Below are 15,397 nucleotides of genomic sequence, written 5' to 3'. Positions count from 1 at the left end.
CCTACATATGTACCCAGGTACCCATATCAGCTAGACTTTCACTGAGTGCTTTTTACCCGATTGAGCGATTTAGCGAGAGGGGAGCCGAACCTCAAGCGCGGCGCATCCCGACACACGCCATAGGCCGTTCTGGCCGGGATATTTCTCCCGGAGTACAACCTTGGAACAGTTGAAGATAAACGGGTAATGACGGGCGATTGGTATACCTTCTGATCCATCCATGGATCGATCCATGGCTCTACCGCAACCCCGCATTCCAAGGTTTTCCATTAAGCTCTGTCCCAGTAAGGTTTCGTTGCACAAGTGAGCTGGGTTCTGGTATCTCCCAACCGTCTCGATACGCGGACAAAAATATAGTTTTCTTTTCTTTTTATTTTTATTTCCTTTTTCTTTTTCTTTTTCTTTTTCTTTCTTTCCTCCTTTTTCAAACTCCCCACTTTTTATTATTTCCATTGTAACAATCTCCCCGCGTGTGCGGGGGTACCCTTTTGGGGCCAAGATATGACAAACGCCTGATACGCATTAGGGCCAATTTCCTTGCTATTTCCTTGGACTTCTTCACCTTCCTAACCCCTTGCTCTTGCTCCCGTGCTTTGTCTTCTTCTCTTTGCTCCACTAATCGTCCTGATGCCATCCTTTCGAGTGCGCTTCGCGCCCCAGCGGGCCTACCACACGGACCAGAATGAGACAAGCACAGCCGTACCGAATGAAACTGAGACCAAGCCAACTCATACTCGCACCCGATCAGGTTGTCGAGGCTGTCGCCAAAGGCGTGTCAAGTGCGATGAGACCTTTCCGGTTTGCTTGCGATGTCGTCGCCGAGGCTCCATCTGTCAACCCGTGCTTCCTGCCTCTCAATGGCAGCCGGAGGTCTGGTGTCTAGGTACAGCGGACCCCTTATCGCAGCTTACCCAGCCAATAAACTTCGATGCGGATGTGAACTTGCGCCTGCTTCAGTACTGGTTTGAGCGTATGTCTCAAATTATGAGTCTCGACCGGGACCGAAATCCGATGTCTTTTCCCATTGTCAAGTATTTGTCTGCCTCAAATTCACTCGTCTATGTCATCCAGTGCGTTAGTGCCGCTCATGAACAACATTTCCAGCCCTCGCATATGACTGCCAGTTTAGAGGAGCGGAGCAAGGCTTTACGGAATCTTCGCCAGGAACTGCAGTCTCAAAGCTTAAGCTCGCCTCTCTGTTTCCTTGTCATCCTCATGCTGGGTATGTCCTCCTCTTGGATCACTACTCAGCCCACGGACTATGGGCGGGAGCATCTACTAGCCGCCCAGGCTTCTGTTGAAATGACCTTAGAGCAGCAGGACAGGGTGGACGATGATTTGGTGCATCTCTCAATGGGTTTCTATGTTTATTGGGATATGGCCTGTTCCTTTTGCCTGGACATAGCAGATCACACCCAGGTATCTCGAAGTCGGCTGGCTGCGTATGTTACAACCGCACGCTCGCGCTTTCATACCATCACATCTCACTCCATTGATCTCTACTTTTTGCTCGGGCAACTCGGCCGATATTGTCGTTCAATTGCCGACGGTATGCCAAGAGACTTCGTACGCGAGACGACTTTCGAGGCTGAACTGAACTCCTACACTTCGGCTGAAGAGAACCAATTTGCATACCTGCTGGCCGAGGCCTTCCGCAACCACGGCCTTCTGATGCTTTATCGTTTATGTGGCCGGACAGTTCATTTCGCATTGGAGGTGGAAACGGACAGCGAGGAAGGGGCGAGCAAATGTCCTATCCGAGCGCTGGCGTTACGGACTCTGGAAATGTTGTTTATAACACCGATTAACTCGCCATACGTAAACTTGCACACACTTCCATTGCTGAGTGCTGCAGCTGAACTAGAATCAACCGATACTGAGCTGCGTGAGCGGGTGATAGAGCAGCTTCAGGTTGTCTATTCCACGAACCGCATTCCACCGACACTGTGGGTAATCGAACTGCTCCAAGAGCTATGGAATTTACATGACTCTGGGATTGAAATTACCTGGCTAGATCTCATGCTGGTCAAGCAGTGGCGCCTGCGAATTGGCTAGGTAAACCTCTTACAACATACTGCCCCGAAGGTCGCTCAAAATAGCCAACATACGACACATAAAGAAGTTTTCGGATGTTCACTAGAGATGTCTGTCTGCAGCTCATACCAGCGTGACCTTGTCCTCTAGATCCATGAAGACGGCAACATTTGCAAAGTCTTCGCTACACTCAAACGTGATTGTCTGGCCCTTTTTCATCACCATCAGATCACCCTTGCCGAGTGTAAAGGTCTCGCCGCCGTGCACTTCGATATGGATCGTTCCTTGAGTGACGAAAAGGAATTCATCAACTGGCCATACCAGTGTATCTTTTCCCTTTTCACGCAACATTCCCACGACCACCTTGCCGTCAGTGGACCTATAGATGATCGACTTGGTTCCTGCATACATGGGGAACGGTTGCTCGGGAAAAGATTTCCAGGAGCCGTAGGGGACAGTATGGGGTTCTGAAGAACCGGTTTCGTTTCCTTGACCGCGCGGCATGATGCGAACAACGATTTCTGGTTGTTCTTTGAGTGCCTATTAGCAATGGTTCGATAGTATAGAGCTTCGGGTCATTCCGTACCGGGTAACTGACTGATGTCAACTGTTGGTAGAATGAAAATGTATTCTCGAGGAAAGATGTTTTATACAACATACATAAACCCTGGAATAGCTTGGACAGCGCCTCTCCAGTTGAGGCATCTCTCATTTTCCGGCTTCGCTTTGACTTCAGATTAGGAAATGAACAGCTACCTACGCTGCACGCTAAGCCATCAAGCCTGCTTGGTATTTTGTTTGTCTGCCGGTCAGATCAGTCGTCCACGCGAAGGATTGTAACTCAAGGCACATTCCTAACAAATACAGTAAGCGATGACTCTATCCGTATACCTAATAGGACATTCGCCGAGAGATACGCCGCGGGGTCCAATATCAAACAGTAGATCCACTCAGCCCGCTTATGTTCCCAATGCGGTATGCAGCAGATGTATGAGAGAGACAATCTTGTCCCCGCTCGCACTGGCGTCTCAACCCACCTACCGCGAGAACAAAATGGCCATAGCTGAAAGTGGAGGTATCGCCGTTTTGTTTAGCACCACCTGATTCTTGCTTCGGAGAAGGCAGTTAGAACTCCCCAGGGACTTGGTAATCCGGAGAGCGTCCACCTCAAGTGGGTCTCCCTGTTGACCAAGGTCTACTGCACGATCTGTGCCTCTAATAAAAGCCACCCTTCAGCCGAAGGAGACTTTTTCTAACTCTCGAATACTTGATTCTTCCAAGACAGCACTACGCCTTGCCAAAATGTCGAAAATAACAATTTTGGGAGCTGGGTATGATCTACTACTTCGCTATGACGGAAGACACGCTAATGAATTTTATCATTAGAATTACCGGCATGGGTATTGCGAGTCAATTGCCCAAGAACACTGAGATTACAATCCTTGGTGACTTTTTGCCTGGTGATGCGATGGACCAACGTTATGTCAGTCAATGGGCAGGCGCCATCTGGCTCGGCGTTCACGATTCGACCCCGTGGGAGCAGGGAATGCAGCTGAACTCCTTTTCCGAGCTCTGGCGAATCGCAGAGCGACACCCGGAATCCGGCATCCGCCAAATTGAAATGACCGAGATCATGGATATCGGTGATCCAGCGAAAGTATGGTACCAAGGGAAGGTTCCTGGCTTTCGCTTCCTGTCTCCTTCAGAACTCCCCAAGGGTGCGAAATTTGGCATGGCCTTCCAGACTCTCGTCATTACACCCCCTACGTTCCTATCCTGGTTCCGACAGCACTTGGAGAAGCAGGGCGTGAGATTCCAGCGTACCTATGTCAAATCCTTGCGGGATCTGAGAGGCATGGGACACGACGTTCTGATCAACGCTACTGGGTTCGGAGCTATGAAGCTGCTTGATGTTGAGGAGAAGCGCATCACTCCCGTGCGGCAGCAGAATATCAGACTCCGCAAGGATGGTTACAACCGGTGTTATATCCGCCGTGGCCCGGATGGATACTACTCCACGGCATTCGCGCGTGGAGATGGCACGATCTATATGGGCGGGATTAAATCCCTTGGTGATACCGATTTCGCTTCCTATGAAGATCAGCGAAAAGAGGTTGGTCTTGCCTCTTATATTATGGTCTAAGGTTGCGTACTTACAGGCATAATCTTAGATTCTGCAACGTCAGCACCATAATCAGCCAGATGTATTCCCTTCACCCAACCCCCTCGAATACGACATCATTACGGACCATGTTGGTGTTTTCCCCATTATTGAGAGCCAAAATGGTGGCGTTCGGGTCGAGAAGCAAGTGCTTCATGGGCAGAAGGTTATACATGCCTATGGACAGGAAGCCGGTGGGTATACCTTCAGCTTTGGCCTTGGCCAACAGGTGTCGGAATACGTACAGGAATATTTGACCGAGCTCCCGAAACCTGCAGAAACGCCTATTCCTAGTAAGCTGTGAATTTTCGTCGTTAGAGAAGCTGGAGGACGTATTCTTGCATATACGAATGAATTTGAAATCTTGAAGTGTTCCCAATTTGTAAACGGGTTGAATCATCGGAAGGGCTGCAAACCAGAACTGGTATGCCTTTGGTGTTAGATAAAAGTCATCGAAGGCTATAATTGACTTACCTTATCTAGCGTATAAATAACTTCCTTCTATCTATTTACTTACTAACTCACTATGGGGCCCCTATGGGGCTATTAGGGTAACAGGGTCAGGATATAGGACTAGAGCCCTTTTGGTCCCACGGGGTTGGCAAGGTCTAGTCTAGTCGTCTATAACGCAAATCGCCGACCAAGGCCACCAATAGGCGAGTGGAGAGGGGCTATAGCCTAGGTAACGATAGTAACACCGTTCACTCCACATTCGGCATATTTAGCCAACCGTGTCGGACACCTACTGACACTCAAAAATTGCCGTTTTGGGCGTCGATACGGGCTCCGGAATTACTGAAAATATAGTCCAAATCCATGGGTCCTAGTTTAGCACTATTAGTGTTAGGCAAGCTCTATAGCTTCATAGACGCTTACCCTTTTAAGCTTCACGTATTCCATATTGGGAATGGAAGCGAGAGTTGTTTCGTCTTATCTTCGCCATTTTAAGTTTCCCCGCAACCGGATCTTTGGAACCTTCTTAGTGGACCTGGGCACGGATTACTGATTACGGAGTATGGACTACCCGTGGACATGATATCAGTAAATGTATGAAATCATTATATATAAGTTGGCTTCTTGATGTCCTACATATGAAGCCCAATTCACAATATTCCACTGATTGTGCTCCTATACATCGGGAAATTCCATGGCATCCAGAGCGAAAGATAACATCCCTAACCTGTGAAATTCCGGAGGTATCATCTGTCAACTGAGCCAATATACCTATTTACATCCTTCTCTTGACGCGACGTCCACAGCATTCGGGGTTAAAAAAACCCACGACAACATGGCCAAACCTGTTCCTCTTACCCCAGAGAAGAAGATTACCGATGACCCGATGATAGTAGCAGATCCTGAACCGGTAGCTGGCGCCATGGATGACCTTGACCTTGAGGGTATGCCAGATCCACTTCATTCTGACAGAATGGACCATTCAAACTAAGCACTGCACTGACATCACATGCTAGAGATGGGCTACGTGCCTCAGATGAAACGAGAGTTTAGTCTGATACAGTTGATCGGCAGCGCATATACTCTGACAAACTCATGGTTGGGGGTGGCGGGAGCATTTACTACGGGAATCACCGCAGCGGGCTCTGCTGGAATCATTTACGGTCTGATCCTCATGTTTATCCTCAACCTCTTTGTCGGAATCTCGTTGAGTGAATTAATCAGTGCGATGCCCAATTCCGGAGGACAATACTATTGGGCAATGAGACTGGCTCCGCGCAAGTACGCCCGGTCATTTGCCTACATTACAGGCGTATGCAATTTATTTGCCGCATATTGCACAACAGCGAGTTCTTCAATCGCTGTCAGTATGTTTATCTTTGGATCCGTTAAGCTCGCTGTACCGGCCTTGTGAGTTTGGCTTCTTTCTTTTCCCCGCACAATCCAATACTCTCGGACTCCGCAATCATGGTCTAACAAATCTTCCAGTGCACTGTCGGCATGGCGTGTTTATCTTGGAGCTGTTGCCCTTAACCTTGTTGCCGGCTTGGTAAACATATGGGAGAAGGCTGTCACCAAGAGCGTTCTTGTGGGACTTGTCATCAGTCTTCTGACCTGCGTTCTCATCACAATTGTCCTTCCTGCCACTGCGGTTGATCACACTGATGCCAAATTCATATTCGGTACCTTAGAACGAAGCAATGGCTGGTCTTCCGATGGCATGGCATTTATTGTGGGGTTGATCAACGCCAACTTCTCATTCGCTGTACTTGATAGCGCGGCACATCTCGCAGAGGAAACACCGGATCCTGCACGAAATGTCCCCAAGGCAATCATGATGACAGTCTTTATAGGATTTGTGACTGCCTTTCCGTTTGCATGCGTCTTGATGTACTGCCTAACCGACTTTGAGAGCGTCGTCAATAGCCCAACCAATGTTCCCATTCTTCAGCTTTTCTACGTTACGTATGGGAACCGCCAGTCAGCGGCATTGGCAACCATGGCGTTTGTGACCATCTCTTACATCTGCTCTCTCTTTCCGCAACATGCCTACCAAGCTCGGATGTGTTGGGCTTTCTGTCGGGATAATGGAATGCCCTTTTCAAAATACTGGTCCCATATTGATCCTTCAACACACGTTCCACTCCGAGCTCACATACTTTCTGTGTGCATAGTGTTTGCGATTGGGCTCATTTACATTGCGTCCAGCACTGCTTTCAATAGGTAAGGTTCTCCAACGCTTTTGCGTAATGTTCGAACTGACTGACCAAATCAACAAGTCTGATAACTGGCGTCATTGTATTCCCATATCTGACGTATCTGGCCCCAATGATCAGCTCGATCTGGAGAGGCAAAAATCAGCCACGTGGACCGTTCAATCTCGGAATCATAGGCGTGGTTTCCAAGGTCATAACGGTGGTTTTCTGCAGTTTTACGGTCATCATGTATTCGTTCCCATATGTGATGCCCGTCACCCCATCAAGTACGTCTCCCACCAAGTCTTTCAAACACACTAAACAGACACTTATTCCTAAAGACATGAATTATATCACGGTTATCTATGGCATAGCTCTAGTATATGGATCGATTGATTGGTTCTCGCGAGCGCGATACCAGTTTAGAGTCCACAAAAGTGAGCCTCGGTCGAACGAGTTATGTGAAACATCGAGATAGTTTGAATGTAAATGCTCAATTGTGGCTCCATAAACTCCATAAATTCCGTAAAACTTGATTAGGTCCCCATGCACAATATGAGAAGGATATCGAAGCCAAGGAACAAAGTCCCAGTTTGTGTGTGGATGACCTCGGAGTTTGAAAGTCTATCCCATACAACCCAAGAGCCTTTGATACCGTAGCAAATTACTGTGTCTTCTTTATTACAACTAGAATATAGGGACCTGTTCGTCTTCGGACTCGCGTGTCTCAAGTGCGTCGAAATGCCAATCACCAAGGCTGGATAGTGGAAACACATTCTGGGGAGCGACAAATCGAATGCAAAAAGTTGATCTATGCCACCGGTGCCAATTCAAGCCCTATTAGACCGAAATGGCCACGAGAAAACTTCCACAAGCCCGTCATCCACTCGCTAGACATCGCCCCTAACCTGTCCTTGATCGAGAGCGACGTGATCCAGCGAGCCACTGTGGTGGGAGCCTCGAAATCATCCTATGACACCGTCTACCAGCTACTCAAAGCGGGGAAGAAGGTGGACTGTGTTATCCGACCGAGTGCCTCCGGAGCGTTTTCCATGTTTGCCCCGACGTTCATGGGCTTATGGCATATATCGGACCATATCTCCACCCGATTCGCATCCAGCTTTAGCCCAAGCATCATGAGCTGTAATGGGCTCTGGGATAACTTTTTGCAGCGGAGTGTAATCGGCAGATCACTCATGCGTGTCTATTGGCAAGTCGCCACAGGTCTGGCAGTTAGATATGCGCGCTTCGGCGATGATGAGCATACCGAGCATCTGCGGCCCTGGCCTCACACAGATGGGTACGGGTCTCTTTTGTATGCTTTGCTCGGGAATTTCACGGCTAACCAGTCACTGGATATAGGCTTTTCTGGGGCAGTGGAGGTATCGGAATAGCGACCGTGCCCGACCTTTGGCAAGTCATCCACGAGGGAGATGTCACGGTTCACCGCACGGAGATAAAATCACTCTCGCATCTGGATGTTGTCAACTTCAAGAACGGCTTTTCCGTGCCGACTGACATTGTTATTCACTGTATCGGATTTGAGAAGGGATACGATACGTTCAGCCCCCCGCTGCAGGAAGAACTAGGCCTCCATTATGACTCCTCGGTATTCTCCAAGTGGACGGTACTGGACGCACAGGCCGAGCAGAAGGTAAACAATGAGCTACCTATCCTGAAAAAGTCGCCTTTCGAGGCACTGGAGCAGAGAAAGCACACCCAGGGACCAAATTGGCATTATCGTTGTCTCATTGTTCCCGAACTGGCGGCCAAAGGGGAGATCCATCGTGTTTCCTGGTCACATTCACTCTGCCTTCACACCACTGGCAGCGGAACTCAATGCATTGTGGGGGTTTGCGTTTCTGAACGACTGGATGAATCTCCCTGGGAAGGAGGAAATGGAGCTAGAGGCAGCGACCTTCAATGCATGGACTCGCAAGCGATATATTGAGCAGGGGAAGAAGCACTCGTATTTTATTTACGACTATACCTCGGTAAGCTGGCCACCCGTTACCGCTTAAGTGGTAATAGGCTATTGGTATGCAAATGCTGACAGGGGTTGCTTGCATGGATTAGTACCTGGACATTCTCATGAGAGATCTTGGCCTCAATCCCCGTCGGAAAAAGACTGTTTTTGAGGAGTGGTTCGTCCCGTACTGGCCGCAGGACTATCGGGGGCTGCTCCAGGAGTCACAACAAGGAATGACGCGTGAGGGTGAGCTTATACGGACTTGGGGCGGCCGATGAGGCGCCAAGACACGGAGTTGGAGCGGCCGCTCGGAGCCCTAACTGCCCCTTTGGGGCACAATATAAAATCAACATATAGAAGCAGCAACGCCCCCGTCAATGGTTCTTTCGTGAATTCTCATATCGTATCCAAAGACTGTAATCCTTACTCCCCCCTCATCATGTCTGCCATAGATGCGGACCCAGAAAGACAAGGTAGCAACGGTATCCTTGCTAGCACCGACTCTAGCAAGAATGACGTCCCTAAGGAGACATCGCCTCGTCCAATTCACGGATGGAAGGTACTGTATCGCTCTGCATCTCTCTGCATCTCTCTGCGTGGAGTGAAAATGGTAGCTAATTGGCATGCAGTGGGCCATTGCATACGCCTCCATGATCTCGACAACATTTCTCTTCGCATTGGACAACACCATCGTGCGTCCTCATACCCCTCCCACCAGCTTCTCATATTAGACCGGTCCAAGGGGAATTAGCTAATAGCATATAATAATGGTATAGGTCGCCGACATCCAACCCGTGATTCTCGACCTATTCGGCGAAGTCTCCCTCCTCCCATGGATCGGAGTCGGCTTTGCCCTCGGCACCATGTGTGTTTTGCCATGGGGCAAGGTCTACGGAGTGTTCAACGCCAAATATGTCTACCTGTTTAATATCGTGCTGTTTGAAATTGGAAGTGCTGTGTGTGGCGCAGCACCGAATATGACTGCCCTCGTGGTTGGTCGTGTTATCGCCGGCGTGGGAGGATCAGGGATGTACTCGGGGACGTTGAGTTTTGTGGCGATGTTGACTTCGCTTAAAGAGAGACCTATTTATATGGCTGGCAGCACTGTTATCTGGGGAATCGGAAGTGTTCTAGGTCCGGTGGTAGGTTCAGTCATCACTTGCCTTTTTTACAGCGTAACTGACCATGGTGGCTGATGAATAGGTCGGCGGCGCTTTTGCAGATAGTTCTGCGACCTGGCGATGGGTACGTTCTCACACCGTCTGACACATTTTTGGGAGCTATCCTTAACATATCCGTATGTAGGCGTTTTACATAAACCTCCCGATTGGAGCCGTCTTCGCCCCTGCCTACCTCTTCCTTGTTCCAAGCGTTGACCCCCAGCCGCTCAAAAGCTGGACAGAAAAGTGCCGTATGATAGACTGGGTGATGGCGACCACTTTCCTTGCAGGAGCTGCCTGTCTGGTGATGGCTATCACGTTCGGTGGCACGTTGTATTCCTGGAGCTCTGGAAGTGAAATTGCCCTCTGGGTGGTAGCGGGGGTGCTCCTACTTATCTGTATTGCCGTGGCCAAGTTCCATCCAGGTGTGGAGAAGGACAACCGGCTCTATCCAGCCCATTTCCTTCGACGGCCTATCCAGGTAAATCTGCAAGTGCAGATGTTCTTGGTGTCAGGTGTTGTGCTGGTGTGTTGCCCCCTGCCGTACCAATAAATAGGACTGTCTAATACTAACAATAGTCCCTAGGCAATGACTTACTATATTCCGTTGTTCTTCCAGTTCTCACGGGTATGTGGCACTTACTTATTCCCGTGGGCATATATAACTGACAGTGTGCTCGCGGATAGGGAGACGGTCCCTTGGATGCGGGAGTTCGCCTCCTTCCCTTCATCATCTCTATGGTCATCTTCGCCATGGCCAATGGGGCATTAATGCCGAAACTGCCTTATGTCCTGCCATGGCATATCTTCGGTAGTGCCCTTGTCGTTGCTGGAACGGCATTGATGTGTTCGTCTCCCTCCTTCGTTATTTGTTTGCATCATAACGCGCAGATAGAATGACCACTAATGAGAAGGGAAAAATTACAGACACTGCAGACATTCACACCTCCAACGCCAGGATCTACGGCTACTCCATTCTTGTCGGCTCCGGGGCAGGCTGCTACGTCGTCGCCGGGTTCCCCGTTGTACAATCTCTTGTTGCACCAAAAGATATTCCGAATGCCGTGGGCGCAATGGCTATTTGTAAGAGGATTTCAGACACCAATGGGGCCCTATTAAACCCAAATAACAGATACACTAACCATAAATTCTAAAATATAGCCCAAGACCTCGGCATGGTCATCTTCCTCGCAATGTGTGGATCAATTTATCAGAATACTGCATTGCAAAAAGTGTCACAGGCGATGCCCAAGCTGAGTGCAGCCGATATTTCTAACCTTGCTGCTGGTACCAGTAGCCAGACGTATAAGGCGCTGTCGGAGTCGGAGCGAGCGCTCGTAGCGCCGCAAATCACAGATGCGATGAGCAATGTGTGGTTGTTCTTTTTGGTGGCTGGGATATTGAGTTTCGTCCTAACGCCGCCTTTGGGAGTAAGCTTCAGTCCTTTCGGGGTACTTGGGATGCAATTACGTGGACTAACCAACTGGTTTTGTAGAAAACGAGGATGAAGGGAGCGGATTCCGGGGACGAAAAGGCTTGAAACTTCCAGATAGAGGTGATCTATGGTTGTTGAGAGCCGAGGAAATCACCTCAATGGTATGGATTGAGGTACTTGTTGCATTTCTAGGGAAAATTTGTCACTTCTGCCTTAGTTACCTCATGATTGGCGGAGCTATTGTGTGTTTTGTACTGCGTTGCCGGTCTTATCATGAACTTGCTGTTGTTGGTACTTAAAATATATGACTTGGGTCGATCCGATGACAAAATGAAAAGGATTACTACAAATTTATAGTAAACAAAAGCAAAAGGAACAAAACGTTTTCACCCAGGCAAATCTCTCATTGAAGCTATAGACCTCGACCTCAGGACTAGAAGGCCAGACAAGGCAAAGTTACTGAGACCCTTCTGACCCTTCTACGAAACAACCCAACACATCTCACTAAACCCCTAAGAATTGCCACCAATACGGTGGAGATTAGTGCTGCCATGCAGGAGTACCAGGGTTCGCGAATCGAGCGCGTCAAGGCTATCGTTAAAGTAGGCGGGGATCTTACGCGCTTGCAGGCCTTTGACGGGTGGTACTTTTACATCATGCAGCGCTGGGTCACCCCATGGATTGGCCTGGATACGCTGGCAATTAATATCGCTAGGCTGTGCAGTACCGGCACAAAGTTGGGCTTCGTCGATTTTCCTGAGCAGAAGGGTCTTCTCGGATGGCAGGATACTATCGCCGCAGAGGCAAAGAAGCAGGGCTGGCTAGGCGCAAGCAACAAGTGGAGCGAGCACAGAAATGGTGGGGTTGGAACGGGAAGCTGCAGCAGATTTGGCCCTTATTGATGGGATTGTTTCTGTGTCTCGGTTCGACGCTGTTGTGGCTTTTGCCTAGTGATTCCCAGCATTTGTGGTCTGGGGTCCATACGTCTCATGAAGTAGATACACAAAGAAGGTAAGATTATGTAGAAGAAAGGAGAAGATTTTCATGACCATGTATCGCTTCAGGCGTCTGCTGGCGAAGGGACCTACCTACCTATGTAGGTACCTAGGTAAGATACCTACCTACCTAGGTAGGGCTAGGTATTTAAGATTGGTTACTAAGCCAATAGTAGCCCCGCCCCGGGACCCTGGAGGACATGGATGACAACTTCGACGAGTCGAGCCGAATTACAAATGAGCGTGCCTATCACATTCTTCCGCTGCTTTAAGCCTCTAGTGCTACGACTGTCGGTGCAATTTTCTCTGTGGACCCCGGTCTCAGGTACTTTGAGGTATCAAACCTAGATTGGCTTATGCTTGGTTAAAGCCGAGATCGTCGATTGATTTCTATGAGTTCCATATCCGCTGAACGCATATCAGGCGACATCAAGTCATTCAACGGAACGGGACTCGCGCTGTTGCTCGTCCCATTTCCCCAAGGCAGTCACCGCAGCACCGCTGGCTTGGTGCCAATACCCATCAGGTTCCTCCACCTGGTCGAGAGCAGCACGTAGCAGACGCAGAGAGTCCACTATGCCGATCGGAGTGGTGTCACCATTGGCTAAACTGCGGCTCAGGGCGATCAGGCTCATGGAAATGGGCCAGCCGATGAATGTCGCTTGGAGAGTGAAGTGGTCGCGCTACAATGAGTCAGATTGGACACGGATAAATCAGAGCATGAAGCAATAGGAAAGAGTTACCTCCGACCGTTGTACAGGCCAGTTCATGCGAATGGCTCCAAGAATCTTAAATGCCGCGGCGGCACTACACTTCCGACTTTCAGCTGCAACAAGCTTCGGCAGGTCTTGCTCTTCAACCTTGCGTATCGCTGCCTCGTGGAGGCTAATATGTGTTGCACAGAGATTGAGGTGCAGCGAAAACGCCAATGGGTCTTCTCGGACGGCCTTCGCAGTCAGGTATCGTTGGAATATGGCAGTATAGTCGTTTATCGTCTTAACCAGACGGTAATGTCGATCCCAGAAGCCCGAGTCGCTGGCACTGCGAGAGAGAATACTCACGTGTTCAAAGCAGAGGCGGGCAAGCTTGACCATGATGGTCACCGCAGCGTAGGAGGTCAGGTACCCAACCCCAGTAAGTTTCGTTGATTCGCTGATAAAAGGCATCGGGCTAGGCAGAAAGCTTTCTTTGAGCTCACCAGGAGATGGAAGATAGATACACAAGGTGTCCTCTTCTAGGGTGCAAGGTCGGTCGGTGCGAACGCTTCCATAACTCTCGAAGATGTATAAAGACCAGAAGGAACGTCGGATTTCCTCCATCGAGGCTGGATCGCGAATATCGCTAACGTACCCTGTCTCTATTGCATTTTTTGGGGACCCAGTGCGTTGATGTCGAGTCGCGTCCACGCCATCGATGTGGTGCAGGTTGAGGATTTGAGCAAGCGTAACAGCACGGCCGAGAGTCATCCACGCGCGAACAAAGTGCTTTTTCGTTAGCTCATAGCGAATAATGAATAGTAACGCTTGAAAGGCATTCAAGCTCATAATGTTCGTCTCATCATCGTCGCGCTCGCAGAGCTCGATGTATTTACGGGCATCGCTGTAACAACGTGACTGGAGATGGGCGTATTCTGGCGCAATCATCGAGCCGACCAGGGCCACAGCGTAACTTAATCCTCGGATCCGGGGGGAAGCTGGATCCTGGGCCCATTCTCGGCGAAATCGCGATTGATTTAGGATTGGTAGAACAGGATAGAAAATATCAAAGTACTTCTGGTGTCTGGGTCGATCGATTAGTTTCCTGTTCCAGCCAAAGGGGACATGGGAATACGGTACAGGACGGCGAGGTCAGACGGTGAGATTGGCTCTTCTAGTTCATGCGTTGAGAAGAGAGAGTTTTCGAAAGTAGGAGGAACCAAATTACCGTTCGCAGTATGGAGATAGCCCGTGTCGAAGGGGGTTGGCAGCTGAGGCGTATCGCCGGGCAGGAGTGGAAGAGCGTCCGGCGTCAGAGCCGGGTCCATCACCCCCCAGAAATCGGGAATATCCTCGGTCAAGTTCGCTAACATGTCCAGCCCCTCGAAGGCACGATCTATCGGAGGGGTTACATGGCTTTGGAGCCGCTGCATTAGTCGTTCATGGTCGCCTGGCCGGTCCGAAGGCGTCACCAACGGCCAGGATAAGTCCACATAGGGGGAAATCTGTCGAGCAGTAGTGGGAGTAAATGCTGGGGAGGGAGTTGTGCGCAGGAGCGCCTCTGCATGTGCTGAGACAACCGACCAGGATGAGCGAGGGTGGAATTTATTCGTAATTTATTCGAGATTGGGGCACTTACCTAGTCGGGTCTGTAGTTCACATAATTGGCGTGGCATATCCGCTTGAGCTGCACGATGTCGCTTCCGTCCCTGGTAGCTGCAGTCGTAGCCAAGCCGCGCGCAACGGCCACATTTCGGGTCCCCGCGGTCGCAACGGACCTTGCCTGTGGACCAGTGTCAGCACGGTACTTTGTTCACTCTTCGGGAGGCTTTGCATACGTTCTCTGCAAATGTCACAGGCCAGTCTTCCTGCGGGTTGCGACGCGCGTTCTTTCTTGGTGATGGCGGACGAGTGCGCTCTGTGATGGTTGTCGCTTCGGTCTGAGGCCGCGCTGGAGTGTGATCCATCAGGTGCATGGCGCAGCATGGTGTAGAAGATTTGTAAGATGAGAAGGGATCATCCGGAAGACCTGGAGTGGTGGAGGCCCCTCCTTTAAATGACAGACGCTGGTGAGGATTCCGTCCACAGGAGCGGGGATGACTTTAGAAGTACACAAGGGATGCGAGCGATGGTGGTGATATAAAGGTCCTCCGGTGATTCTATGGAGGACACTAAATAGACGGCGTTCGCAGGAGAGGTACAGGGAAGTGTGAGGCTCGACGGAGTTGGTAATGCACGGCCTCCTCCCATGCACTATGGGCACACTCGTGTATGTAGATGCAACTGGGCCCGATTCGTAC

The 15,397-nt window shown here is 49.9% G+C and overlaps 8 protein-coding genes across 8 annotated transcripts; 6 read left to right on the top strand and 2 right to left on the bottom strand.

Annotated features, from left to right (window-relative positions):
* Nucleotides 1-627: 627 nt before the first annotated feature.
* On the top strand, nt 628-2,055 carry N7525_000100 (Zn(II)2Cys6 transcription factor; the record flags this gene model as incomplete). Its single annotated transcript, XM_002560046.1, has 1 exon — nt 628-2,055. The coding sequence occupies one exon, from the start codon at nt 628-630 to the stop codon at nt 2,053-2,055; it is 1,428 nt and encodes a 475-aa protein (XP_002560092.1).
* Nucleotides 2,056-2,157: 102 nt separating this feature from the next.
* N7525_000099 (uncharacterized protein) lies at nt 2,158-2,538 on the bottom strand (the record flags this gene model as incomplete). Its single annotated transcript, XM_061211472.1, has 1 exon — nt 2,158-2,538. One exon carries the CDS (start codon nt 2,536-2,538, stop codon nt 2,158-2,160), a length of 381 nt encoding a protein of 126 aa, XP_061070698.1.
* A 798-nt stretch (nt 2,539-3,336) lies between these two features.
* N7525_000098 (FAD-dependent oxidoreductase) lies at nt 3,337-4,499 on the top strand (the record flags this gene model as incomplete). The annotated part of the gene is made up of 3 exons (XM_002560045.1): nt 3,337-3,365; nt 3,421-4,147; nt 4,206-4,499. 3 exons carry the CDS (start codon nt 3,337-3,339, stop codon nt 4,497-4,499), a joined length of 1,050 nt encoding a protein of 349 aa, XP_002560091.1.
* Nucleotides 4,500-5,483: 984 nt separating this feature from the next.
* Nucleotides 5,484-6,875, top strand: N7525_000097 (uncharacterized protein; the record flags this gene model as incomplete). The annotated part of the gene is made up of 3 exons (XM_002560044.2): nt 5,484-5,592; nt 5,665-6,058; nt 6,137-6,875. The coding sequence occupies 3 exons, from the start codon at nt 5,484-5,486 to the stop codon at nt 6,873-6,875; spliced, it is 1,242 nt and encodes a 413-aa protein (XP_002560090.2).
* A 215-nt stretch (nt 6,876-7,090) lies between these two features.
* Nucleotides 7,091-9,090, top strand: N7525_000096 (cofactor FMO1 FAD enzyme; the record flags this gene model as incomplete). Its single annotated transcript, XM_061211471.1, has 6 exons — nt 7,091-7,130; nt 7,384-7,457; nt 7,542-8,143; nt 8,206-8,630; nt 8,674-8,837; nt 8,920-9,090. The coding sequence occupies 6 exons, from the start codon at nt 7,091-7,093 to the stop codon at nt 9,088-9,090; spliced, it is 1,476 nt and encodes a 491-aa protein (XP_061070697.1).
* A 161-nt stretch (nt 9,091-9,251) lies between these two features.
* On the top strand, nt 9,252-11,512 carry N7525_000095 (MDR family MFS transporter; the record flags this gene model as incomplete). Its single annotated transcript, XM_061211470.1, has 10 exons — nt 9,252-9,371; nt 9,442-9,504; nt 9,589-9,954; nt 10,016-10,057; nt 10,118-10,498; nt 10,559-10,600; nt 10,660-10,819; nt 10,864-11,055; nt 11,134-11,402; nt 11,468-11,512. The coding sequence occupies 10 exons, from the start codon at nt 9,252-9,254 to the stop codon at nt 11,510-11,512; spliced, it is 1,680 nt and encodes a 559-aa protein (XP_061070696.1).
* A 446-nt stretch (nt 11,513-11,958) lies between these two features.
* Nucleotides 11,959-12,309, top strand: N7525_000094 (uncharacterized protein; the record flags this gene model as incomplete). Its single annotated transcript, XM_002560041.1, has 1 exon — nt 11,959-12,309. The coding sequence occupies one exon, from the start codon at nt 11,959-11,961 to the stop codon at nt 12,307-12,309; it is 351 nt and encodes a 116-aa protein (XP_002560087.1).
* Nucleotides 12,310-12,836: 527 nt separating this feature from the next.
* N7525_000093 (uncharacterized protein) lies at nt 12,837-15,083 on the bottom strand (the record flags this gene model as incomplete). The annotated part of the gene is made up of 5 exons (XM_002560040.1): nt 12,837-13,085; nt 13,146-14,181; nt 14,238-14,667; nt 14,737-14,880; nt 14,936-15,083. The coding sequence occupies 5 exons, from the start codon at nt 15,081-15,083 to the stop codon at nt 12,837-12,839; spliced, it is 2,007 nt and encodes a 668-aa protein (XP_002560086.1).
* Nucleotides 15,084-15,397: the final 314 nt, after the last annotated feature.

Source organism: Penicillium rubens (assembly GCF_028828025.1).
Source record: "Penicillium rubens strain IBT 27055 chromosome Unknown utg000001l_segment0_segment0, whole genome shotgun sequence".
Classification (NCBI taxonomy): domain Eukaryota; kingdom Fungi; phylum Ascomycota; class Eurotiomycetes; order Eurotiales; family Aspergillaceae; genus Penicillium; species Penicillium rubens.
Note: the sequence above shows the minus strand (reverse complement) of the source record. Positions and strands in the feature narration are given on the sequence as shown.